Genomic DNA, 27,163 nt, shown 5'->3' on the forward strand with positions numbered 1-27,163 from the left:
TTGGGGTAAGGGCTGTTTGTCCTTGATCTGCACTGTGTCTAGCAATGCTGAACTGGTGAGTTGGAAGGGCTGATATGTGCCACTGGAGTACTAAGATAATGTTGAAACATGTTGTGGCCTAGGCAGTCATCCTCTTCTAATTCCCCATTGGTGTTTTAGATGTTTGATTTAACAAAATACTTGGAACATACAAGAATTAAATAGATAAATGGCATTATTCAAGAAAGTAAGTTTTTTTTGTCTTGAAGTGCTGTCAGCAGTTGTAAAGGTTAAGGTCATGACAGCATTTCACCTGTGTTGGTTTGTGCTGTGATTGCTTTAAAAGATGTAGGGTTTGGATATCTAAGGTATTGTACAAGATTTCAGTTGAGGAAGAATATCTTCCAGACTGCATTTGTAAAATCTGGTTCTTGCCACCTCTTTCTCCTACTACCCTTACCCACTTGGAATGGTTTTGATTTATAAATAAGTATAGTAGGATGAGTTGATTTCATACTCCTTTGTCCTGGTTTCAGCAGGATAGAGTTAACTTTCCTTGGGCTGAGAGGGAGCACAGCTGGAGGAGTGGGCCTGGATTGGTCATTGGAGTATTCCATATCGTGTGACATCATGCTCAATATATAAGGGGATGTGTGCTCTCTCATTTTTTGTTTTGGTTTCCTGGCTGGTGGTGGGATTTCTGGTGTGGTTGGGATCACTGCTGGGGGGGAGGCTCCATGCCGGTCAGTGAGCCACTGCTGTATTTTCACCCGTTTGGACTTGCTATTGTTACTGTTTTTTTGTTATCATTACTAAATATTTTTTTCAACCTACGAATTTCTTTTGTTGTGGTTTTTTTTTTGTCCCTTCCCTATTTCACTGGGGAGGAGGGGGGGAGTAAACGACTGGCCATGTGGTGATTGGCTACTGGCCAAGTTCAAACCACCTCATCCTTTAAAATAAACGGGTGGGCTACCAGTGAGATGCAAATAGCCACACTGCTAAGTCAAAAGGCCAATTTTTATAAATTGTCTAATGTATGTGATTATGAAATGGGTCTTGGTTTGGTGTGCTGAATCAGTGAAGTAAATGCAATAAACATGGACCAAATAGCATGTTTTCATAGCTAGTAATTAGATGAAGTGCAGTTTGCATATATTACTCTTCATAGTAAGGCTGTGATGTTTGACCTGTTTGAGTTGCTATCCTTTATACCCAGGTTGGGACCTTGATTAAGACCCTTCCTTGCTTGCATATAGGCTCTTCAGTTGGAGTTGAGCCACCAACTGATCCAGTAAGAAGAGTTCAGTGTTGGAGATTCTGATGTACTGACTCTGAAACCATCTGAAGTTGTGTAGTTGTACATACAACTAAAATGAACTTTGAGAATTAAAATGAAATGTATAGCTATATCTGAACTAGAAGACTGTGGGTATGATGTGCTCATAAGGAAAAAGTATTTATTGTATTTGTTAAAGTGTTATTCAGGAAACTAAGGAGTAAACTTTGAAATTTTATCAGTATATTAAAATAGTTATTTAATGATTCTAACTTACATTTTAAGGACATGCAAAGAGTGAAACAGAAGTCTTAGGACATCAGGGAAAAAGTAACAACCACCCCACCCCAAAATAAAAACACAGGTAAAGCTGTTTTCATGGGGTTTATGGCACTCTAACATATCTTGTAATTCTGAATCCCTGGCTAGCAAGATCTGTGGCAGTAGATTTGCTGTTTTAACTGTACTTCAAAATAGATTATTCTAGTTTAATAATGATAGGAGCTTTCTGAACATGGTGTGCTTCTTTCTAAAATAAAGCTGGCAAGGAAAGCCTGCCAAACTTAGAAAATGCCTTATTTAAGCATAATCAATCTGATCTCAGTTTCCCTACTATGTCTTCAGACTTTAGTCTAAAAAAAAAGTCAATGAAAGGTTTTACATTTTTACTCTGAATAACTCTCTCACTTGTTGATGATGATTTCAATTTGAACACCAAGTATAAGTATGTATTGTAAAGTTATTCTGGGACTGAGGAGAGGCAATCGAATGGCTTTTAAGTCAAATTCAATCTTTGGTGACTTGCATTCAGCATTGCCTCTGCTGCAGAGTTCTTAGAAAATGTTTGGTAAATCTCTGAAACGGTTTATATCTTGCTGCTTTATTTGCCTGGTCCACAAAACATGGAGTTACGTTCTGGTTTTGAGTCTCCATTGTTCTTTTAACAGTTGTCAGTGGCAGTTCTAATTATAGCACTTAATGTAAGTCACTTTAAGGCATCCAGTCTGGATACTGAGATTGGTCATTGTCTTGGTTCCCAGGTATAATTGGAAGAGTAGTGCATGTCATTTAATTGATAAACATATTGCTGGTTTTTGCTTTTTAAAATAATTTAATTGTCTATAAGTTATAGCAGTCAATGAAGAAATGAATTCTGCATTCATGTGGCATTTGGATGTAACTGGGTCCATTGTGCTTTGTCTGCTGAGTGAAACCCAAGACTTTCAGAAACGTATAGATGTAATAAAAAACCTGAATGTAACTAAAAGTAATTAATAGCCTTAGTGTAATGCATATGTACACAAGGAGGAAATTCAGTTTGCACAGATGCATAAAACTCAAATTTCCTAAAGTACATGTGCAATGTTGAAGAGCTTTCTAAACATGGCTTCCAAACCTAAACAAAAAAAGCCCACACAGCTGATGTTTAACTTCTGTTCTTTTGTTGTGAAGTCATTTTGATATTTTGTTTAATAATATATTACTGTATAGTAATTGTGACCTTTCGTTCTTAAGAAAATAACAATTCTATTTCTCTTGGCTCTATTTGATTGTCTTGTCACCCTGTTTTTCTCTTTGTTCCCTCCCTTGTTGTCAGTCCATGATTTGTGTCCAGGCTTACCCTGCTCTGTTCTCTGACCTCTCTGCTTGTCTTCTGTCATCTCCTTTTGACCTTTTTGCTTGTTGGTGGGCCTGTCTGTTCCTCTGAGCTGTCTTACAGAGAAGTAGTAGTTAGTCACTTTGGCATCATAGGATTGCATTTTCTTTGGTTTGTGGAAGTGCTTCAGAGGCAGTCTTGTGGCAGATAGGAGCCAGGCGGGGATGTAGTGTAGATCTGATTTAAAAGGCAATCTTTAGAGAACTTGCCTGTTACTATCAACTGTTAACCAGGCATAAGTCAACTAACATTTTGATAGACTTTGATGGAGATAGTGCAAATACTCGTTTCTGAGATTAGAGTTATCCTTCCCTCTTGTTGATAATCAAACGGAAACAGAAAACAGAGAAGTGTGATTGTACTGGAGCTCCAGGAAGTAGCTAGAAGGTGTCTAGCACATGCAGAATGCTGTGTCTGTTCTTGGGTTTGTCTTCATTCCTTAGTTGAATCCTTATTGAACTTGAACCACTTATGATGAAATGTTACATGCAGGCTGTCTACCTCAGGGTAAATAGTTTTTCCAGATACATAGCTGACAAGCTTGATGTAAAATGTTGGTAACTTTAACTTAGATTGTTGTCTGTGATTTTGTATATGTGGAACAGGGAATGGAGCAAGCTCATGATCTGTATTAGCAGCCTCTTTCTGCAAAAATTTAGAGGGTTAAAAGCAAGCAAAAATGGACTTGAATGTTTGACCGTAAACTGGAACATTGGAGATGCGTAAGAGTTGAGAAGTTATCTGAGGCTTTTGTTTGATCTTGGGCAACTTTTTCATCTTCCTGCTCTTTCAGTAACCCTGTCTCCCAATAATCCGTGCATTGAGGATGGACCCCGCTTTATGCAGAAACCTTAAGGTACTTGCTGTGAGTGTTACATCCATATAACTTGATGGGTTGATTTTACCCAGCGAGTGAATGACAGCATTGTAGAAGAGGCAAATCTGAAGGATAACAATGCAAAGATATGGGGAGGAACACAGGAAAATTACAGGGTATGGGAACACACAAGTGGCTGAGACTTTCTCTAACAACTTAGAGGCAGAGGTGAGAGTCAGTTTTTCATCACTGTGAAGCAAATAGGAGTGCTTCAGAATGGAAGTGCCTGTTAAAGGTTCAGTTTCAACCCCCTGCTCAAAGCTGGAGCAAATGTCAGCAGTTTGCTTCATGCACAGTGCATGGTTAGGGTAATGATAGCTTGTGATAGAAGATGGAAACCACTGAAGGGATGCAAGTTTGAGATGCACAAAATCATCAGGGGTCAGCACTGGGGCCAGTAGTGTTCGACATCTTCATTAATGACCTGGGGAATGGGACATACCATCAAGTTTGAACTAGCAGGACTGGCTGATATACCAGATGGGTGTGCTGCCATTCAGAGGGACCTGGACAGGCTGGAAAAATGATCTGACAGGAACCTCATGAAGCTCAACAAAGGAAAATGCCAAGTCCTGCACCTGGCAGGAATAACTCCAGGCATCAGCACAGGCTGGGGGCTGACTGGCTAGAAGGCAGCTTGGCAGAAGAGAACCTGTGAGTGCTGATAGGTGCCAATTTGAGTATGAACAGCAATGTACCTGTGGCGGCAAAGAAACCCAACAGTATTCTGGGATGTGTTGCTGGCAGGTTGAGGGAAGTGATCCTTCCCTCTACACAGCAGCAGTAAGGCTATGTCTGGAGTGCAGTGCACAGTTTTGGGCTCCCTGGTAATAAGACATGGATGTACTGGAGCAAGTCTGGTTTAGGACTACAGAGATGACAGTGAGACTTCAGCATCTGACATAAAAAAAGGGGCTGAGAGCTGGTACTGTTCAGCCTGGAGAAGGCTTGGGGGGATCCCATCAGTGTGTGTAAATACCTGATTTTTGGAGGGGTGTGAAGAAGACAGGGCAAGATGCTTCTCAGTGGTGCCCAGTGACAGAATGAGAGGCAATAAGCACAAATTCAAATGAAAGACACTAATTTTAAACAAAAGAAGACTTCCATGGTCAAATACTGGAACAGGCTTTCCAGAGAGGTGGTGGAGGCTCTATCCTTGGAGACAGGAAAGGCTGACTGGATGCTTCTGAACAACCTATTCTAGTTACCTCCACTTTGAACCAGCAGCTTGGAGTAGCTGATCTTCAAAGGTGCCTTCCAACCTCTGTTCTGTGATTTTGTGAAAGATGATACCCAGGCTCTTGCCTGGACTATTATGGAGTGGTAGACTGAGAAGGAGATTGTGTAGAGGATGTAAGTTGTGTATATTGCTTATTTTAAACAATTTGAAGTTTACCTGACACTGTGTAGTCACAAGACTTAAATTTAGGTAATCCATAGGGGAAGATAGATCTGGAGAAAGCAGGAATTAATCTGAGTTACTTATACTAAGATTGTGGTTGAGTTTTTATATTACAAGATTAATAATTAGGGAAAGCAAAACAATGCAGAACCAGAAATTGGAGAGTGATAACAATGTGGCAGAAAACCCATAATGTTGGAGGAGTTAGGGAAGGTCAATTTTTTTAATAGTGTGAGTCAGGAGGATAAGACACAGACTATAAAATTTGGAGTGACAGTTTGGTAGTAGCAGCTCTGAAAATGAATGATTTAGCAGAATGAAAGGAACCAAAGCCTAGATTAAAGACTGTTTATTGTAGATTTAAAGGAGAGAAATTGTGACAGACTGTATGGTATGCTGATGTTGAGAGGAGGGAAGATGGTGCAACAAATACGGCAAGTGGGCTTTAAAAACAAACCACATCTGTTTGAGTGGTTTGCATGGAATGGGAAGATAGAAAACTAAGATTTAGAGTATTGAAGATGGAAATGAAATAGGTTGGGTTAGTGGAGCACGTGGAGCTCTTGGAGGGTAAAAAAGTATTTAGCCTTGTATGTCAGCTGGAGTGGAAGAAGCAGAACACTGGAATGAGGAAGAATATAATCTTCTTGTCAGGATATGAAGATTTCAAAGAAGTTTTAAAGAAGCTGAGGCTTTATATGAACCATGTTTCCATAAAGGCATAACTTTTGATTAAGGTGAGCGAGTAGAGTGGTAGATAAGTGACTTTAAAAATTATTTTGTGAAATTTCTGTCAGAACTGCTCTGTGGCATCTTAAGTATGTAACTAGTTTTACTGGTTTACTAGAGCACCCTTCATTATTTGTGTCCATCGATCCCTGGGAATTTCATAATGCCAAATAGTGCTGTTGGAGTTCACTGGGATTTTTACATTTTATTTTAACTGAAATGAGGTTCTGTGGTTTTGACACACTTAATATTGGTTTTGCATTTTACTGAAAACTGTGGTTTAAAAAATGATTAATTACTTTATTGTGAGAAATGTTTTGCTATAGATCAAAAAAGCTTTTCATTTTGCTAATTGCAAGGTGAATAATTTTGCATTTTCCTAAATATGTTGTTTTTAATAACAGTTGATGAGGACCTAGGCTAGACTATACCCTCTCACAATTGGCCTGAGTGAATTCATACCTTGAGTCAAATTGTTGAAGTTATAGCATACATACATAAAGGAAGTCTTACGCTGTTGTTTGGATGAGTAAGGTAAAAAGCATGTTTACAAGTGTAGACAAGGCTAGAAAGCCGAAGTGGAGCATTGTACTAAGTGAAAGATTAGGATTGTCTTGTCAGTGCTACTTGTAACTTTCTGCTTTGGAATTGTTGTATTTCTTAAAGCAATTTTTGAACACTTGGTAGATGCTTCTAGTGGACCAATCTTTTTTTTCATTAAAACAGCAGGATAACGAATAATGTATCTTTTTTACCTGTTTGTGTTGGTAGTTGTTTGGTCTGTTTTAGACCACTTGAAATATTGTCCTGTTCTTCAGAAATACTCTTTGTAAACCCAAGACTGTTTCATGTTTCCCCCCCTCCCCTGCTCCCCTCGGTAGGGCTCATCTCACCTTTGTCAGCAATACAGTCCATGAGGAGGAATCTGTAAATGAAGTTAAACATTCATTTTTACATTGTTTGCAAGTGTCCTACTTTTATCAAGTGCTTGTCTTGAGGTCTTGGTTCAATATGCCTGTATCGTAATGACTTCCTGGGTGACTGCTGCTTTGGTTTGATAATAAGTTGTGTGCTACAACTCATTATGAAGCAGATTTCTCTAGTCATATGCACACCTTGTTAGACCTGGCATGATCAAGCTGCTGAAAATCAGATTTTGATCAATATACTGAGCTGTTATTGCTATCCTAAGCACTTTCTGCTGAAATAATTCTTTTAGCTTAAATCAACCTGTGGGTTTTTTGCAAGCTTTACTAAAGGAAGATTCTGTGTTCAATAGAGGTAGAAAACTTTCACTCATCTCCTTCATGAGAACATGTGTTTTGAACTGTTGAATGTTAATAATAAGAGTAACAACTAGAATGCCAAATTCTTCATGCCTTCATCCTTAGCTCTCTGTGATGGGCTAGGGGGGAGTAGGGAGTAGATGGGATTTTCAGACTGCAGGAATGCAGATCTTTGGGGTTTTTTTGCTTTTCCCCCGCCTTCTAACTTGACTGCACAGTATGAGGTGGTACACTGGGTGGTTGAAATAGTGTCAAGGGTTGTACCTGCTAACCTTTTGAAATACTAATGAGATGTTTCAAAATTAAGATATTCCACACTTCCTTTTAAGCATTTTTGAGAGATGATACATGTGTTTCATAACAGCATTTTCAAACAGATTATTTTATGTAGATTGTGTAATGGTGAGGGAGGTAAATGGTTTTTTTGAAGGTCTATGAACCAAGTGTTTGTTGTTTGGGTGGGTTTTTTAAGAAATTTACTGAGTTGGTTTTTCTGGTTTGTATCTGTTGGAAACATTAAAAAAAAATAGCCCTTCTGAAATGCTGTCAGATCTGGTGTTGAGTGTAGAAGTGTTGCTTAAATTTAAGATTTTATTTTGTAGGCTTTTCATAATTGCTTTCTTCTGTTTCTGATGTTCCTTATAGGAGACTTACTCAAGTTCTCCAAGGCATTAGCAGTGTGAGTGCAGTGACACTGTCTTGCTGACAGTTGTGTAGTCCAGACAAGGTTTACAGCTTTTTTTATTACCCCAACTGGGGGTAATAGGGCCTGGAGCTGTTTGTTCAAACTTCTGTGAATTGGTGTTTGAGTAAGGTTTCTGCTTCAGTGCTGTGCTGTTTTGTAGTCTGGAAACAGTTGCAGCTGAGTTAATTAACTAAGAAATGACCTGTCATCCACTGAGAAGTAAGAAAAAAATATTGTCATGGTATCTTCTTTATGATTTGTTAATGTAGTTTCTGTTTAGTCATTAACATGATTCTGTTACTGGCAGTTAACTGTTTTGGAAGCTCTTAGGGAGACGAAGCTAGAAAATGTTGATGGGTGGCAGGGATCTTTGGCACAAAGGCAGCAGTAAGGAGGGAGCTGGGGTCTGTAGGAAGCATGTTATCTAATGTTTAGCAAATGATTTAAACTTTTGCCTTATGAAATTAATAAGGCCGAGCTGTTTTGATTCTATAGCTTTGCAAAATAAATCAGAAAAACAAATTTAAGTCTCACAGTACGAATGTTCTAAAGCTTTGTGTTTTAAAAGATCCCATGCTTTGAGGGGTTGATCCTGTACTAAAAGCTCTCTGCTGCAGTTGGTTTATCTAGCCCAGAGTTACTGCCATGCTTTGGATATGCTTTCATAAATAAAATGCAAATCATGCTGGATGCAGTTTTCTGAAGTTGCATAATGTTTGTTGCAAGGAGTCTATATCAAAAAGCATTTCTACTTCTATGCCTCAGTGGCTCTTGGTTTGATGCTCAAAGGGATAATCCAAATCTACTCCTACCCCTGCACCTTTCTAAACATTTCTGCTATTCTAATCTGCCTTTAGTGAGCATGTGGCTATGTGGTGACTCAGATCAGCAAGCTAGCTCTTTCTGTGGGATACTTCTGTTTGATCAGCAGGCTGATCCAATTTATCTTGTGGCGCTGACTGCTTTACAGCTGCCAGTAGGCTGAGGGTGTGGGAAAGCAGAAACAGGGAATGAATTGCTATTTTGATGGCAGCCTGCAGATAGACTACAAAGAAAAACGGTGTGTTCATTTTAATGTTTAGTATGATCCGGTAATGGCTGTGTTGTGAGCTACTTGCTGTTTTTGTTAAGCACGTTTCATTTCAGCTTGCTGAATTATGAACTATCTAGGATTCAGACAGTAAAAGGGTTACCACTGCTTCAGGTTTAACTACAACCTATTGTACAGGAGCCTCTTTGTTTCTTTTATTGTGCAGGTGTGGGGGCAGGGCAGGGGTGTAGGAGACAAATTTCTAGATTGAAAAGGAAGTGTTTGCTGGTTTTAAGTTGAGGTCTGTAGTGTTTGCACTTTCTTCTTCCTGAAAAATAAGGGTTTTTTTCCTCTTCAAAACTCCAAAAGTTGAAACTTCCCCCCCACCAAGCTGTATCAAGTTATGGATTTCATGTACTGAACATGACTTTTCTGATACCATTTAGAAGATGCTTCTTAAAGAATTTCAGCTGTGTATGAAGATTTCAAATTCAAAATGTCAAATAGTACTAGATAGAATTTCTACTATTCTGCATTATATGATTGTCTTTAATACTACTTCACAGAACTGGAAAAGCAAATTGATGTCTGTTTTTTGAGAATACTTATTTTGAAAAATAAGTGATCACAACCTAGGTTCTCTCTCACTCAATTCCATCTCAAGACGTTTAATTTGACCTTTTTTTTTTGGTGGAAAAGCTTTGACTCTTGCTATTTTGGAGCTTGTTTTAAGGTTGTTTTTTTAAATCACTACCCATTGTGATTTTGTTGTCTTAGAAATCTAGGTTCTTTTACCCAGTGTGTAACGAGCTGAAAAACGCAGAGGTGAGATTTGTTTAACCCATATCTGTGCGGGGATGGGTGCTAGGTGGTAATTCTACAAAGCTGGCGCACCTTGGTTAACACAAGGTAAGCATTTATACATTCTGAGTGACAGTTATCAGTACTTTTTACTGATAAGTTTGGCCACCCTTGTTCTCATTAGTCCTTACAAGGTCTCGTGTTCCATTTAAAGTCACAGTAGGCTCTTAACTGTGCATGTTCAGTGAGGAAGGGGCTTTTCTTGGTGGAGGGCTTTTTCCTCTAACAAAGGATTTTACTATGTTAACAAGGAAAGCTCATTCATAATTCAAGGAGTTCTCTCCTTGTTGTTATCAGCAGCTTTCTTATCTTGGTATTTCCTTGTTTTAATCCGTGTTGCTTCTTCAGGGTTGCTCTGTCAGCTTTACCAGTTCTTTTATAAATTCCTGGCATTCTTTCACAACCCTTACTTGGTTGTTTTATCAATTAAGATGTAACAATTTCAGTGTGTTACATTCTGAGGTCCTTTTTTTGTCTGTGCGGTATGTATAGTACAGGATGAAATACTCATTCAAAGTGAATGAAACGTTTGGCCTGCCTTCTACCCTCAGCTGGCATGTGATGAAGCACTAACCAATTGCAGCATGCTTTTCAACAGACTTCTAGTAGGCAAACAGGATTACTTTTTTGTTTTCAGTTTTCTTAGAGCAGACATGCACAAACCTATGACTGTTTCTTTGCTGCCAGACAGCCACAAGAAGTCTGTACCTCAGAGTGGGTACCTGAATCTTACTGTTTCCTTCTTTCAGGCTTGTCTGCTTCCCTCTATCTCTGAGCATTTTATCAAGGCCAAATGACATGTTAACTATTTTTAATTACAATTGCTGTCATACTCAAAGTGGCATTAGTGTTTACTCTTAAGTCCTTTCTTCTTGTGCCCAGCTGTGCATTTCTGCTGCTCGCTGTTGTTGGATCTGACACTTGTGTAACTGTTAGGTTGGTGGATGGGTGGATTGACTTGCTGTGTGTCCATATGGCCATTGAATCGGATGTGAGTGAGTGGCAAGAGTGGAGGATGGGGAAGACTGCCTACCTGAGAACACTTTGGTTGGCTGGTGGGATGGGGTGACCCAGGCCAGCAGCCAAGCAAAGGTGTCCTGAACTGGCACCAGCACATTACTATGGTGTGATCTCTTCCTTTCAGCCAAGAGAAGTAGAAGGGTGGCACGCCTTAAGTATTACTTCAAGAGTCACTTGAGAATGCTGGCAGTGTTTTCTACTAGTAATTAACTCTAGTTGGTTTTGGCAGGCAAATAAGGGCAGGGAGTAAGTTATAAGGGAGTGAATGCTGTAAAGGAAAACTGTAATGCAGAGTCGGCTGTGGAAGAGTTTTTCGGGGCCTGACTCTAATCCTTGTGTATGTTTCTAGAGGAAGGTGTGCCCCTGATGCTTCCTTTGTGCTGATATTGTTGCTCCTCCAGCTCCACGGTGGGTGGGCTTATGCCGCTCATCCATGGGCAGCTCAGCTCTTCAGGAAGCCAGCTGAAGCATGAGGAGGAAGAAGACCCTATTCCTCTTCTCCCATGATTGGCAGCACATTCAGTCACTTTTTCAACATGCTCCGGAGCTTCTTGCAGCCTCTTCTAAGGCGCTGTAACTCTAATTTGGCAAAAGACAACCTGAAGTGGGAGGGGAAAAAAGCCAGATTTAACTTTGAGTGAGTTGAAGCAGGATTGTACAGGCATTGATACTGCCATGATGTCTTGTTTGGCTGGTGTTGATGACAGCACAGAGGAGAAGGAACACTGGGGGATCTTTGCTGATAGTGAAGCTCCATGATCATCTTGCCACATCCTTCCAAACTATACTTGCTAAGTTAAACTGGCAAAATGGTAACATTATGTATGGGGTAATAGTTATGTGGTGGTTTAAGTATCTCAGCTAGGTCACTGGGATCAGACAAATATCACCACCACTGAAGCACAGCACATCCCAGAATAATAGGGAAAGGAGGAAAGAGGGAGTACCTCTGAGCAGTAGCTTGTAGTTAAACTGGTTCAGCTGTGTTATAAAGCTTCACTCTAGTGGGAGGAAGAAGTTTGAAAACAAGATCAATATGTTTAGTTCTTGCTTTAAGAATAATTCTGTCCATTTGCTAGGAGGCCTGTGGCCACAGTTGATGTTGGTTTTTGTTTTATCTGTGTTGCAGCTTTCAGATCTGTCAGAAGTCTAGCAGGTGCTTGAACAGGAATAATAGTGTAGTAGGCCTCTTAATGCACAGTAGTATGCTTGTGTAGTTAAACCTGGGTAGAGCAATATGAGAAATAAGTACTTGGTAATAGTGTGTTATTCAGGCTTAGTTGTGTCATTGCAGAGAGTCCTCTTGTGGTTCTCTGTCTCCATGTTCAAGTACCTTGTTTTGCTTCCTGGTGCTATAACAAAGGCTGCTTGTGCAGACCCCTTCCCTCCTGCCTTCACATACAGGCAAAAACTTGCATTGTAGCTCCGTAGCCAAATGCTGTCTTGAGTTCATGACACTGTCTCTCTCTATAGAGAGAGATTATTATATATTATTTATATATATATAAAATCCTATTCCATCTATGAATATACAATTGTAGAATTGTTTAGGTTGGAAAAGACCTTTAAGATCGAGTCCAACTGTTAACATAGCCACTGCCAAGTCCACCACTAAACCACGTCCCAAAGTGCCATGTATACACCCCTTTTAAATACCTTCAGGGATGGTGACTCAACCCTGGACAGCCTGTTCCAATGCTTGATAACCCTTTCCATGAAGAAAGCTTTCCTAATATCCAATCTAAGGCTCCCCTGGTGCAACTTGTGGCCATTTCCTCTTGTCCTATTGCTTGTTACTTGGGAGAAGAGACCGACATGCACCTCACAACCTTCTTTCAGGCAGTTGTAGAGAATGATAAGGTCTTCCCTGAGCCTCCTTTTCTCCACACTAAACTGAAGTTGCCTCAGCTGCTCCTCATAAAACTTGCGCTCTAGACCCTTCACCAGTGCATTGCTCTTCTTTGGACATTATCCAGCACCTCAATGTCTTTCTTGTAGTGAGGGACCCAAAACTGAACACAGTATCTGAGGTGCAGCCTCACCAGTGCCGAGTACAGGGGAATGATCACTTTCCTAGTCATGCTGGCCACACTAGTTCTCATACAAGCCAGGATGCTATTGGCTTTCTTGGCCACCTGGGCACACTGCTGGCTCCTGTTCAGCCGGCTGTCAACCAACACCCCCCAGGTCCTTCTGTGCCAAGCAGTTTTTTAGCCACTCTTCTCCAAGCCTGTAGTATTGCGTGGGGTTGTTCTGACCCGAGTGCAGGACCTGACACTGAGTCTTGTTGAACCTTGTACAGTTGGCTTCGGCCCATCAATCCAGCCTGTCCAGATCCCTCTGTAAAGTCTTTCTACCCTCAAGCAGGCCAATAGTCCCGCCCAACTTGGTGTTGTGTGCAAACTTACTGAGGGTGCATTCGATCCAGACCATTGATAAAGATATCTTTGTCTCTAAATTGAAGAGACACGGATTTGACAGATGGACCACTTGATGGATAAGGAATTGGCTCAGTGGTCACACCCAGAGTTGCGTTCAACGGCTCGATGTCCAAGAGAAGAGCCATGATGAGTGATGTTCCTGAGGGGACGGTGTTGGGATCAGCACTGTTTAACATATTTGTTGGCAACATGGACAGTTGGATTGAGTGCACCCTCAGCAAGTTTGCCGATGACACCAAGCTGTGTGGTGTAGTTGACACGCTGGAGGGAAGGGATGTGCCATCCAGAGGGACCTGGACAAGCTTGAGAGGTGGGCCCGTGCAAACCTCATGAAGATCAACAAGGCCAAGTGCAAGGTCCTGCCCATGGGTCAGGCCAATCCCAAGCACAAATCCAGGCTGGGAAATGAGTGGATTGAGAGCAGCCCTGTGGAGAAGGACTTGGGGGTAGTAGTGGATGGAAAACTGACTATGAGCCAGCAATGTGCACTCACAGCCCAGAAAGCCAACCATGTCCTGGGCTGCATCAAGAGCAGTGTGGCCAGCAGGTTGAAGGAGGGGATTCTTCCCCTCTACTGTGCTCTTGTGAGCCCCTACTTGCTGTACTGTGTTCAGCTCTGGTGCCCCCAGCATAAGAAGGACATGGACCTGTTTGTTGGTCCAGAGAGGGGCCACAAAGATGCTCAGGGGGCTGGAGCACCTCCCCTGTGAGGACAGGCTGAGAGAGTTGGGGTTGTTCAGCCTGGAGAAGAGAAAGCTCCAGGGAGACCTTAAAGTGGCCTTCCAGTACTTAAAGGGGGCTACAGGAAAGATGGGGAGGGACTCTTTATCAGGGGATGTAGGGATAGGACAAGGGGTAAATGGTTTTAAACTGAAAGAGGGTGGTTTCAGATTAGGCATAAGGAAGAAATTCTTTACTGTGAGGGTGGTGAGACACTGGCACAGGTTGCCCAGAGAACTTGTGGCTGCCCCCTCCCTGGAAGTGTTCAAGGCCAGGTTGGACGGGGCTTTGAGCAACCTGTGGAAGGTGTCCCTGCCCGTGGCAGTGGGGTTGGGACTAGATGATCTTTAAGGTCCCTTTCAACCCAAGTCTATGATTCTATGATACTAAACAGAACTGGTCCCAGTACTGAGCCCTGGGTAACCCCACTTGTGACCAGCTGTCAGCTGGATTTAACTCTGTTCACCATCACTCTTTGGGCTCAGCCATCCAGCCAGTTTTTAACCCAGTGAAGAGTATGACTGTCCAAGCCATGAGCAGCCAGTTTCTCAAAGAGAATGCTGTGGGAAATGGTGTCAAAGGCTTTACTATAGTCTAGGTAAACCACATCCACAGCCTTTTCCTCTTCCACTAAATGGGTCATCTCGTTATAGAAGGAGATCAGGTTAGTCAAGCAGGACCTGCCTTTTATAAACCCTGATCACCTGGCTGTCCTGTGCATGCTGTGTGATGGCACTCAAAATGAACCCTTCCATAAACTTCTCTGGCACCAAGGTCACACTGACAGGCCTGTAGTTCCTCTGATCCTCCTTCCAATCCATCTTGTAGGTAGGTGTCACATTTGCTGACCTCCGGTCAACTGGGACCTCCCCAGTTGTCCAGGACTGCTGATAAATGATGAAAAGTGTCTCGGTGAGCACACAAAGATAGAGGAAAACACTGTTTGTGCTCCCAATCCCTTAACCAGTTGTCCCAAGGCCATTATGTATATATTTTTTATATATAAAAGTACCATCTATATAAAAAGTGTACTTTTTATATTATTTAATATTAATATATTGTAAAATGGTCAGATGACTGTATAAAGTTACTGCTGTGAGATACTGAAACTTATTTAGTAGTTATCTATGCCTTCTTATGTGGAATTGTCTTTATACTGTTGCATTAATGTGGTATGATTTTAAGTGGGCTAATACTAATCTTTGTGAAGCAGGGGTGGTGTTACCCCTTTCATGAATTCAGGGATTGACTGTTACACTTTTTGAACTCCTCCAATCTTTCTTTCAGTTGTATTTAATGCACTGACCAGTGTAGTGTACCCATAGCAAATTTCATTTTTTCTTTTGTGGATAAAGGTACCTACTTTTGGAAATGTTTTAACACAAGATACATATAAAATGTAAGGAATATACGGGGAACTCATCCTTTCTACCTTTCTGTTGCCAAAAGAAGCAGGATAATCTTACATTTGATTTCTCCTGTTCAAGCTGAGATTTCTTGTCTGTTACTCCATAGCAGAACAACACTTCACAAACACCCATGTGAGATGGTTCAGCTCACTAAGATGAAAAGGAACTGGGGAAGGGGTAAGTGTGTAAATTCAGAAGTAGAAGCAGGAAGACAGTTTTCAGAAGTAATGATCTGCTAGTTTATCGCAATGGCCTGTGGAACCATAGCCTTCAAGGGATGTCTTCAGTGCTTACTGCATCTTGTTAGTGTTGTGGTTTTTACAGCAGACACTAAGTATGTTACAAATTTCTGAGCTGGAATTACTTAACTCCCCCTAATAGGATAATTCCTTAAGTAGCTGCTGAGGAAAGGTTGAAGTGAGAGAATAAAGAACACTTAAGTTTTTTCAGCTGCTTTTAAAAGTTATGTGTTACTATCTCAGCTGAGAGACTCGGCAATCTGTCTACTGTAGAAAGCTTTTTGGTTTTGCTAGAATACTCTCTTGGCCGTAATGAAGTGGAAAGAGGGAGGTGTAGTCTTGGCCTTTAAAGAAAAAAGTTTTGTGGCTTAATTTGATACAGGTTAGCAAGAATTCATCATGTGGTATACTGGGCAGTAGTAACTCAGTAGGCTGGATTTTGTCTTAGGAAATACTTTTTTTCCTCTACTGAGAGAAGTCTAGGTTAGTTACTTCTGTGGGTTAATTATGATTGTGTTAAGGAACTAAGTTTGAGGAAAGTTTTGCAGATAACCTCTTAGATGATATAGGATAGTTGAACTAAAACTCCTGACACCATTATGCATCCTGCTGCTTTTTTCTTTCCCCACCTATGTACACCAGCACCTGACTGCTTAGAAGGAATTTTGGTTTCACTACTTTGGGATTGCAGGATTACCTATTTAATATATGTAGGTGCAAAAGTGCATGTAGATAACTTGGCTATTAGACTTTCACATACAGGATCTGAAAGTGCCTTTCAGTAGTGCTCTGCCAGCATATTTTATATACATTCTTGGTGGTGGTGTACATTCCTTGGTGTAGTGTTTTTCTGCAGTTTACTGCATTAGGCAGAGGTAGAAAAAAATGCATTAAACAAGTGCATCTGTATAGTTAAGTGTTTTTGATTGCTTTGGGCTAATTTCAGTGCAAAATAATATGTAATATTCCATATGTGATACAAAATTGGTGAAAGGATTGCTTTCCCTTATGATTTTGAACTGTATGTGTCATACATGGTCTGTGATAATGAAGATGGCTGATCATACCACCTGTCTGAGAGCACTGAACTACCATAAGCACAAGTTAGTGTTCAAAAATACTGACTTTACTGCTTCATCTTACCTCTAATTTGGTGCATGTTCTGTAACACACACCTTCATTTAGAACATACAAAGTTAGTGTTTAAATTTTGGCTTCCATGTTAAATATTAGCCTTAATTTGACTATTGTAACTTGTTTTTCATAATGGTTAGTCCGAGGGTGCTGAAGGAGCTGGCTGGGGTGCTCGCCAAGCCGCTTTCCATCATTTACCAGCAGTCCTGGCTGACCAGGGAGGTCCTGACAGATTGGAAATTGGCCAATGTGACACCCATCTATAAGAAAGGTCGGAGGGATGATCTGGGAAATCACAGGCCTGTCAGCTTGATGTCGGTGCCCGGGAAACTGATGGAGCAGCTCATCCAGAGTACCATCACACAACACATGCGGGACAACCAGATGATCAGGCCCAGTCAGCATGGGTTTATGAAAGGCAGGTCCTGCTTGACAAACCTGATCTCCTATGACAGGGCGACCTGCTTATTGGGTGAGGGAAAGGCTGTGGATGTTGTCTACCTTGACTCTAATAAGGCCTTTTACACCATTTCCCACAGAATTCTCCTGGCGAAACTGGCTGCTCAAGGCTTGGATGATCGCACGCTTTGCTGGGTAAAAAACTGTCTGGATGGCCGGGCCCAAAGAGTTGTGGTGAACGGAGTTAAATCCAGTTGGCGTCCGGTCACGAGTGGTGTCCCCCAGGGCTGGGTTTTGGGGCCACTCCTGTTTAACATCTTTATTGATGATCTAGACGAGGGGATCGAGTGCACCCTCAGTAAGTTTGCAGATGACACCAAGTTGGGTGGGAGTGTTGATGTGCTCGAGGGTAGGGAGGCTCTGCAGAGAGACCTGGACAGGCTGGAGCGATGGGCTGAGGCCAACTGTAGGAGTTTCAATAAGGCCAAATGCCGGGTGCTGCACTTGGGCCACAACAACCGCCAGCAGCGCTACAGGCTTGGGGAGGAGTGGCTGGAGAGCTGCCAGTCAGAGAGGGACCTGGGGGTGTTGATTGACAGCTGGCTGAACAGGAGCCAGCAGTGTGCCCAGGTGGCCAAGAAGGCCAATGGCATCCTGGCTTGTGTCAGAAATAGCGTGGCCAGCAGGGACAGGGAAGGGATCTTACCCCTGTATTCGGCACTGGTGAGGCTGCACCTCGATGACTGTGTTCAGTTTTGGGCCCCTCACTACAAAAAGGACATTGAATGACTCGAGCATGTCCAGAGAAGGGCAACGAAGCTGGTGCAGGGTCTGGAGCACATGTCGTACGAGGAGCGGCTGAGGGAACTGGGGTTGTTTAGTCTGGAGAAGAGGAGGCTGAGGGGAGACCTCATCGCCCTCTACAACTCCCTGAAAGGACGTTGCAGAGAGCTGGGGATGAGTCTCTTTAACCAAGTAATAAGCGATAGGACAAGAGGGAATGGCCTCAAGTTGCATCAGGGAAGGTTTAGACTAGATATTAGGAAGCATTTCTTTCCAGAAGGGGTTGTTAGGTGTTGGAATGGGCTGCCCAGGGAGGTGGTGGAGTCCCCACCCCTGGAGGTGTTTAAGAGTCGGGTCGACATAGCGCTGAGGGATACGGTGTAGTTGGGAACTGTTAATGTTGGGTTGATGGTTGGACTGATGATCTTCAGGGTCTTTTCCAACCTAGACAATTCTGTGATTCTGTTTCTCTGGTGATGGTAGGTTTTCAATTGTAACTTTTTGATTTTTTTCTTCTAAATGTGCCATTCCACAAATAGTTCTTCTCAGTGTAAAATGATGTGGTTTACTGTTGCTCCACAGAGTCTAACAGAGCATTGCAATTACTGGTGTGGAAATTGCTTTACCTTAGTGTCACAATACCACAGTGCTTTCAGGATGTCAGGCTACTACTTTTGTGAAGCATTATGAATAGAACATGAACCGGAGTCTTATTTTTAAGATGGCATATTAGTCTTACCATACTGAGCCATACCCTGTCAAAAGTCTCAGTGTATAGTGTTTCACAGCTGAATAGATCCTGATGATGCTGCATGTCTCATTTGCATGCCTTGCAAGGTTTCTCCCACTTACACCATGTGTAGGTTTTTCCTTATGTAATTCAATCACCTGCATTATCCTAGGTGTCAGCATCGTGTGCAATATGATGCCTTGCAAGATTCTGCAGTTTTATCACTTGGTGCTTATTCTTTATCACAGTCCTGCCTCAAGTCTGTCTTCATCCTTTCTCTCCTTTTTCCATTTACTCTGCCACTTCCTTCTCTTATTTCCTGTTCATCAAGGCTTTTGCCTCTGCGCATTGCTATAGTCTGTTTCAAATGGAGTACTACCTTCCCCTCCTCCATTGTCTACCTCTTGTTCCTCCTGGTCAAAGTTGCATTCTTGAGACTCTTGCTTCTTATTGGCACTAAAGCCCTTGATGGCTGTTACATGTGTGAAAATTGGTAAGAAAATCTTTCTCTCCCTGTGGTAGCTGTCTGAACTGTTGCTTTTCTTACTTTGATCTGACTGTCCCTTGGCTGTTAATTGCTCAGCAAGTCTACTTCAGTTTACCTCTTCAGTGCCCAGGATTGGACTCAATAGCAGTACAAGGACATCATCTGCTTTGTAATTGTCTTTTTAGTGAGCCCATTGTTTTATTCTCTGTAATGGCATTATGTCCCTGGTATCCAGCTGCAAACCTGCCTGAAAGGATCATGCTGGGGGGGGGCTGATGAGGTAACAAATGTGATGTCACTGTGCCATTTCAGGAAAAAACAACTCTAGAGAATTACTCTAATATCTTCTTAGTGGAGCTTCTTTGTGTTTCGGTAATTTCACTTCATCAGGAGTATGCTTCTTAGGAACTTGACTTCTTTTAACCATTTAACTAGGATGAAGCAATCAATGAAGCAACCATATTTCTGTTTTGTTTTTTTGAAGCAGCATCTTGTAAATTTTAAAGTGTGAAAGTTTTTAAGTTAAGAATTGATACCATTAGATACATGCTACAATAAAATATTCTTTCAATCTGACTACTATGCATGTTAGAGAACTACAGTATGCAGTATATACACTAATTTGCAAACTCTATAAGTTTCAGCAAATCCTTTTTCTCCAGTAACTTATATATATATATTTACTTGATGCCAATTTGCTTGTATACTGGCCCATCAAGCTTTCAGAATTTAATTTTGCATTCATTCACACAGGAGTGTAGGATTAAACATTCATGTTAGTGAGTTGACATAATCATCAATTTACTTGGTATATTCATTGCTGAAATACTAGTGATTGTTTGGAATTGTGTTCTTGTTTTATCTATGCTTCTGACCCAGCCTGATTTCTAGGATTTTTATACTACGGTTGACTGATCCCTATCCTTTTCTTGGAGATGTTTGTTAACAAATTGATCAGTAGGATCAACAGTTTCCCTTGTGCTTCCAGCTTGCTCTAAGTTTTGCATAACTCAATGCAGAAAAAAGCACATGACCCTTTTCTTTTTTTGCCTTGTTTACATTAAATTGTTTTTTCTGATTATCCTGTTATAATACTATGAGTTTTAGTGCTATGGAGGAAGGCAGAAAAATCTTGTCTCCTGTGCAGTTTGAAAAAAAAGTCATACTTGTTCAAAATGTATAGTGCAAAATGCATTGATTTGAAATGTCTAGTAAGTTGAATCAGGTTGAATTTACCTACATACAATGCTAAGGTTTTTTTAGGCATTGTCTCTGACACATCAACTGTGTGATGTAAAAAATAGCTGTTGTTTCTACAACCAAAACTTATTTTTTGGCAGCAATTTTAACTCCCAAGGTTTCTTAGTTCTGGCTGTATTTTGAATGGACTTCTCTACCAGGCCACCACATAAAGAAAACATGCTATTTCTTCTTACAGACGCCTCCACCTCAATAAGAAAGCCACAGACAAACAGCCATACAGCAAGCTTCCTGGTGTTTCGCTTCTAAAGCCGCTAAAAGGTGTGGATCCTAACCTGATCAACAACTTAGAAACCTTCTTTGAACTGGATTACCCAAAAGTATGTATACTATTTATAGAGTTTTTTTTCTAATTCCTCCCATGCCTCCAAAAGTCTTATCAGGATCTTGAGCTAGAACTATGCAACTTGGTTATGTATTGGATTCTTCTTCCTTCCACAGCGAATGCATAATTTCACATGTTGCAAACCAAACTTACTCCTTTCTGAGAAGTTGTCTATAAAGGAACATGATCAGTACTTGGGGACAAAACATACTCTACATCTCAGTAAGATTTGTTTAATTATTATTCCTGTATTGCGGTGTTCATAGCAGTATAAAACTCTTCAATCTATAAAAGATCATTTGAGAGGCCAGACGCCCTCCCCAGTTACTACTTTTCTGTAACATACCCTTTAAAATAAAACACAACTGATAACCTGAAACTTCGGTTCTTGCTGATGGCTAATGAAGAATTGCGCAGTGACGAGGTAGGTGGTGCACCTCACCAGTTGTTGGTAGGTAGGATAGTCTCCCAGCCACTTATAGGTGCTGGGAAACAAATAGTTAATAAAAGCTTACATTTGCTGTTGAACACTGTTTGACTTTGTAATATAAGTGATAAATGTGTCAGATGCTGTCCTTGCTCTAAGGAGCTTACAACTTAAAGAAGAAATCTGCTAATGCTTGCTGCATCACTTGCTACTTGGTGTACGCTCCTGTGGATGGAAGAAGGACTACGTTTTCTACTGCATATTTCCTGAATTCTAAAACTTGTAACTTTAATAAAAAACTCTTTTCTCAATTCTCAAAACTGCTTCTGACACCGCTGCTTCAGTTGTAAAAGGTCAGAGGTATGTGTAAGCTGTACAGTGAGTTTCCTTTATGTATTCTGAGAGCTTTAAATTTAGGAGTAAGTAGGCAGGATAAAACAAAAAAACCTTCACCATTTGGAACTTATTAGAAGTTGGATAGTTTTTCTGTAATGAAGCTTGGGGCCTTCTGAAAAGCTTCAGGCATGAATGTTTAAGTCTTTTTGATGCAACAAAAGTGCAGTAAAGATTAAGTGTGGCCAAGACAAGTTTAAAGCATACTTGAGGCGTGCTGTGTATCCCAATATTGCAAATGGTGAAGAGAAGCTGCAGCAATATCTTTGGCTATTTTATGACTATTATAAGCATCAAAGCATTATGCAGCTGAAGCATTTAACTACAAATATAATTCATTTGAGAATTCAGAAAAAGTTATGCTGAATCTTGTTTTATGAGAGATAGTCTTGAGCCTTTTGATAACTGATACATATGGGTAGCAATCTTAAAATATTGCTACTCCACAGAAATCTGATTTTTGGATAACAATAGTGACAATCGTATTTTTCCCAAGGAGAGTGAAGATGGAGGAATGCTTCAGTTTTCTGGGGCACAGATTATACAGTACAAGCAATATGCCTAAACTGTTTGAAAACACTTCTGTACAATAACTACAGAAATACTTCATTTAGGAGATTGACATTACACCACAAAAACCAGAACAACAGTATTGTCTAGTATTCAAAGTTCAGCTGTCCTGGGAAAAATTATTAGGAAAGAATAATCTTAAACTTGTTTCAGTGAAGTTCAACCTGCATTGGTACTGATTCTCTGATACTCTTCTGTGATACCCTATGTGTAAAATATTTTTTTAATTAAAATAATTTAAAGTTTGTGATAACACATGTGTGAAATTCTGTGATACCCCATGTGTCTTGCATAGAAGCCAGTTATACAACTTCTAAACTGCAGGTCTTACATGTAATATTTTTATCAGTGAACAGTTCTTACTGTGCAGATTGTAATTTTGGCAGAAATATTTCTATTCATGTTATGCCCAAATGAACCTAATTGTAATGTTTATGTATATAAGTATATTTGTATTTCTTCTCCTTTAGTCATATATTTTGGAGTTCTTTACTTTGTTACTGTATACAAAGGCCATTTACTGTGAATTTTTCTGTTTTCAGATATTGGAATTTCAAAGTTTTTTATTATTTCTGGTTGAATTTCTTGGAGAATATGGATATAGAAGTGTCATTGCAACTGTGGATTGAAGATCAGTCATTTAATTACTAGTAAAAATAGGTGTTCCTTTACATGTCTAGTTGGATGAAAAATAAAGAACAAATTTCTTCAGTTAGTAATTTCTGTGGTGGTCAGGCTGTCAGGGTTGTGGTGAAAGGACCCGTGTGCTTAATGAGGCAGGTCTTTTACCCTTTAAATTTCATTTTCTGTGTTGGTAAAGTGATAGGAATCAAATAGTACTTGCTCTTTAGGCAAACTGGCTTTGAATTTTCTTTCTGAGAGGGAAAGATGTGTTTGTCTGATAGTTTGTAGTGCCAGACCAAGTCTTAACAACTCCCATTTAGTGGTTAATGATTTTAAGTTTCCACAATATTCTGTTAGAGTTGTTAGGTTTTTTGAGCTTAACAATACCATTTTTTTTCTTGAATGTATTTATTTCACTTTATGTCTTCTGCTGATGAAATAATTATTACTGAACAAGAACATCAGAGGTTGTCACCATTGAGCCCACAGGCAGCTTTCAAACTTCAGATTATTTTTTGCTTAAGTAGCTTATTGAAAATAAAGTGCAATGAGGTGATAGAATAGTATAAGGGAGAATAAGAACTATTGTGATCACTAGTTGGGGCTCTTTTAATTACTACTGCTATATCAAATGAGGTCCAAGAAAATTGTTTTTAATGAGATTTGAATTTTTAAATCTTGGACTGTGAAAGTGGCTTCTAGGTATCTTGATCAGAAATTTGCATTTTCTGAATTTTATTCTTTGCATTAGAGCTCTAATAACTTGTAATAGTTCAGTAATTTTAACAAACAGAGGAAGGTTATATCAAGTAAGGAGTATTCAAGGAACTTGCTGTTAATGCAGAAACAGAAATACCTTCATCAAAGCTTTCAAAGCTGTCTCAGTGTTGAGTGATTCTTAAAATGCTGTCTGTAGCTCATGTGTAACAAGCACGTAGCTTGATTGCTGAAACAGCTACAGTTTTCCCTTACCTCCGGTTGATTTTTAAACATTATTCTATTAATGAGGAAAATACATACACATCATATATGCATATACATGTTCCTGAGCTTAACTTTATTATACAATTAAATGTACATATAGTGGTCTCTGGCTTGTCTTCCAACTCTGTTCTGCATATGCGTCTAGAAAGTAAAGGAAAAGAAAGTGTAGTTCAGAGGTACGTGGTCAAGTGTATCATAACATCATTCCTGCAATATTGTGCAGTAATTTCATTGCATATGAGACTGGATTTAATATTCATATGTGAACAAGAATGGAAGTGAAAATAAAAATTTTACTGTGTATACCAGGACATCTTGCTTCATGCCTCATAGAAACCCTTCTGATAACAGGAACACTAATGTTCCTCAGTACAAGTGTTTATTTGGAACAGGTTCTTTTTTCACAAGTACTTGGTTGTGTATCAATAGTCTTATTTAGCTGTAAAACAACCCCTTTGGTTTTATTTTTAATTCTATAACAGTTGTCTTTTTTTCCGGTTTGGTACACTATCAAGCTTTATTCCCTAGACTGTATTGATCTTAAGTGTGTGTGTGTACATCTTTGTTTTTACTAGTATGAAGTACTACTCTGTGTACAAGATCATGATGATCCAGCTATTGATGTGTGCAAAAAGCTCCTTGGCAAATACCCGAATGTTGATGCTAGACTGTTCATAGGTAAGCAGTGCAACTTGAAGATGGGACTTACTTGAAAAATGTTTTTAGGTCTTTAGCTCCATTTACAGTATTCTAAAATAAATAGTCATTTTGTTCAGCCCATGTTGGTTCTGTAGATTAATCATCAGTTTGGGGTAAAGTAAGTTTGTAGTCACAATCTGTGACATCAGTCCAGAAAAACTCTAGGAAGAATGACTTATGCAACCCCAGCAACTTTTTCCTTCTAAATCTGAAACAGTAGTTTAAATCCCGTCTTTGTACTGAACTAAATGTGCAGGAAGTGACTTGGAGTTGTGGCTGTATTTGATCTTGAGGTCCTGCAATAATCCTTTTTTGACAGTTTATATTGTAGGTCTCTTTCTTCACTTTACATTTGAATTAGAGGAGGGAAAGGATAGTAGAACTAGGTAGTACAGTGTCATTTTTCTCTGACATGAAACAAACTGGACCGTGTCTGTCAACTGGAAACAAAAGTGGTCTCACTTTATTCTGTTCCTTTTTAATTTTTCTTTTAAAATTACTGTAGAGCATAATGGTCATAATCCGTAGTCTTAAGAAAGAGGTAGAGAATATTTACCTTACAGAATGTAGTAATAAACCTTGTAGTTTTACTGCCCTTTTAATTACATTAACCTTGTTACCCTGCCACTTTGAGAAAGCATGAGAATATTTTTTCCTTTTTAATTCTCTGCATAATTGTAGTAAGATCTAAAATATAGAAGTGAAGGAATACTTAAAATTGAAATCCTTTTCATAGAATTGGACTTTTATGGTTAAATTTTTACTGTTCTTCAGTTAGTATATCTAAATATTTTGGGTATTGAGTCTGAATTCTAAAAAAACCCATACATTGTTTGTGTATTATGTTTGTATTTTTTAGGTGGCAAGAAGGTTGGCATCAACCCCAAGATTAACAATTTAATGCCTGGCTATGAAGTTGCCAAATATGATCTCATATGGATTTGTGACAGTGGAATCAGAGGTAGGTGTGTGTTGTAATGTGCTGACTGTTATATTGCTCTTATTCCCTGTAGACAAGCAGTTGCTGGAGGTGATTTTTACTGAGAATACAATTAGAAAGGAGAGTTAAAAGCCTGGAAAAAATATGTTCATGGTATAAAAATGCTTAATCTCTAATTAAAGGTGAAAATGCCTTTTAAAAAAGTACTGTTCAAACTGTTTCCATTGTATGTGTTGTTGATCATAATAATGATGCTAATCTCTGTTGTTTTTCTGAAACTTTGTTCTTCCAGAATACTGTGCATCAAAGTATATGTGCTCTTGATGTTGGTAATAGAATGAGAATTAGTGTCTCTATAAAGTAGTCTGCTCATGACAGAATTGCTTAATGAACGTCTTTTTTTCGTTTGTCACTTAGTAACACCAGACACGCTGACGGATATGGCCAATCAAATGACTGAAAAAGTAGGCTTGGTCCACGGGCTTCCTTATGTTGCAGACAGACAGGGTTTTGCTGCTACCCTTGAACAGGTGAGTGCAATGTTGGTGTTTTTTTTCCCTTTTTGCTGACTAAAAGTTGTATAAAGCCTCTTGCACATTTTGAGTGAAGAAATGTTTGTTTTCAGCTGCAGTCACACTTCAAACTATCTAGGATAACTTCTGAATGCTCCAAAATTGTACCATGGTGCTCTGAACATTGATTCAATATTTAAGTTTACAATACAAACAATAAAGATTACAGGATGGAAATGATGGATTTGGTTAAAAGAATTATTAAAACTGAAGAACTCTTTGTAGTGCTTAGTCAGAAAAGGCCATTAATCCTATTTTGATGACTGAAAAGGAACACAGAAATGGCCATGACAAGTCAGAGGAAACAAAGTCCAGCTCACACAGTATCTTATTTCCAGTAGGGTTTATAACCAGAGCCTTTGAGGAGAGTAGAACACAAGTGAGGCTTATGTTCCATTTTCCTGTAATACTGTCTCAACTTTCTGCAATTTTCAGCTGAGAAACTTCCTGAGCAGGAAGTAGACTTGTAGATTTACTAATCCTCAATGTATTAGTATTTTAGTAAGAACAGATTTCTTTCATGAACGTTTCCATTCTTTCTTTGAGTCCATATAGATTTTTGAACATCTGTAACTGTCTTTACCAGGAAGTTCCATAGTTCTACTGTTACAGGAACCACCACCTTGTTCACGCTGACTCTTGTTCTTCTGTAGTGCTATTTCATGTCATACTTATTTTGGAAGAGAAAGTGAACAGTTGATTCCTATCCACCATCTCCATATCACTCATTCTGTCCTATTCTCCCCTCTTCTTTCTCAGTAAGTTCTCTTTTGTAGAGTGAAAAGGTTGAGTTTTCTTGTTTGTTCCTTGTGCTTCAAGACATGTAATTTAATCAACTATATTTTATTCTAAGCTGGCATGTATAAGGTGTTTTGACCCCAAGGCTAACTGATGTGTGTTGAAGGCAGAAATGTGAGAGATAAGTGCAGTGAAATTCAGTACTCCATTGCATGGAGAGAAGGCGGCTTGTGTAATTTTTGTGACAAAGTCTGAATTTTCTCCTACAAGCGAAGAGCAAGGAGCTATAGCACAAAGCTTGTAGTACTGCGATGTGCTAATGTAGCAAGAATTACAACTCCTGCTTCTACATTCCTGGAAGAGTGTTTTTTGCTTCTAGATCCAGTATACTACAAGATGAGCATGCCTGTTCCTGAATGAGTTACTGTGTCAGTAAGACCAGTGTGAAGGCCATCTGTAGGAAGAATAGTAGTGACAAGCACTT

The 27,163-nt window shown here is 39.8% G+C and overlaps 1 protein-coding gene across 1 annotated transcript in view; it reads left to right on the top strand.

Moving 5' to 3' along the window:
• UGCG (UDP-glucose ceramide glucosyltransferase) overlaps nt 1-27,163 on the top strand; it is a 36,502-nt gene that overhangs the window by 3,670 nt on the left and 5,669 nt on the right. The window contains exons 2-5 of the mRNA XM_074856133.1: nt 20,586-20,727; nt 24,306-24,408; nt 25,289-25,390; nt 25,787-25,899. Of these exons, the coding sequence (XP_074712234.1) occupies nt 20,586-20,727; nt 24,306-24,408; nt 25,289-25,390; nt 25,787-25,899 (460 nt within the window). The remainder of the gene's footprint in view (nt 1-20,585; nt 20,728-24,305; nt 24,409-25,288; nt 25,391-25,786; nt 25,900-27,163) is intronic.

Source organism: Strix uralensis, chromosome Z, assembly GCF_047716275.1.
Source record: "Strix uralensis isolate ZFMK-TIS-50842 chromosome Z, bStrUra1, whole genome shotgun sequence".
In the NCBI taxonomy this organism is placed as follows: Eukaryota; Metazoa; Chordata; class Aves; order Strigiformes; family Strigidae; genus Strix; species Strix uralensis.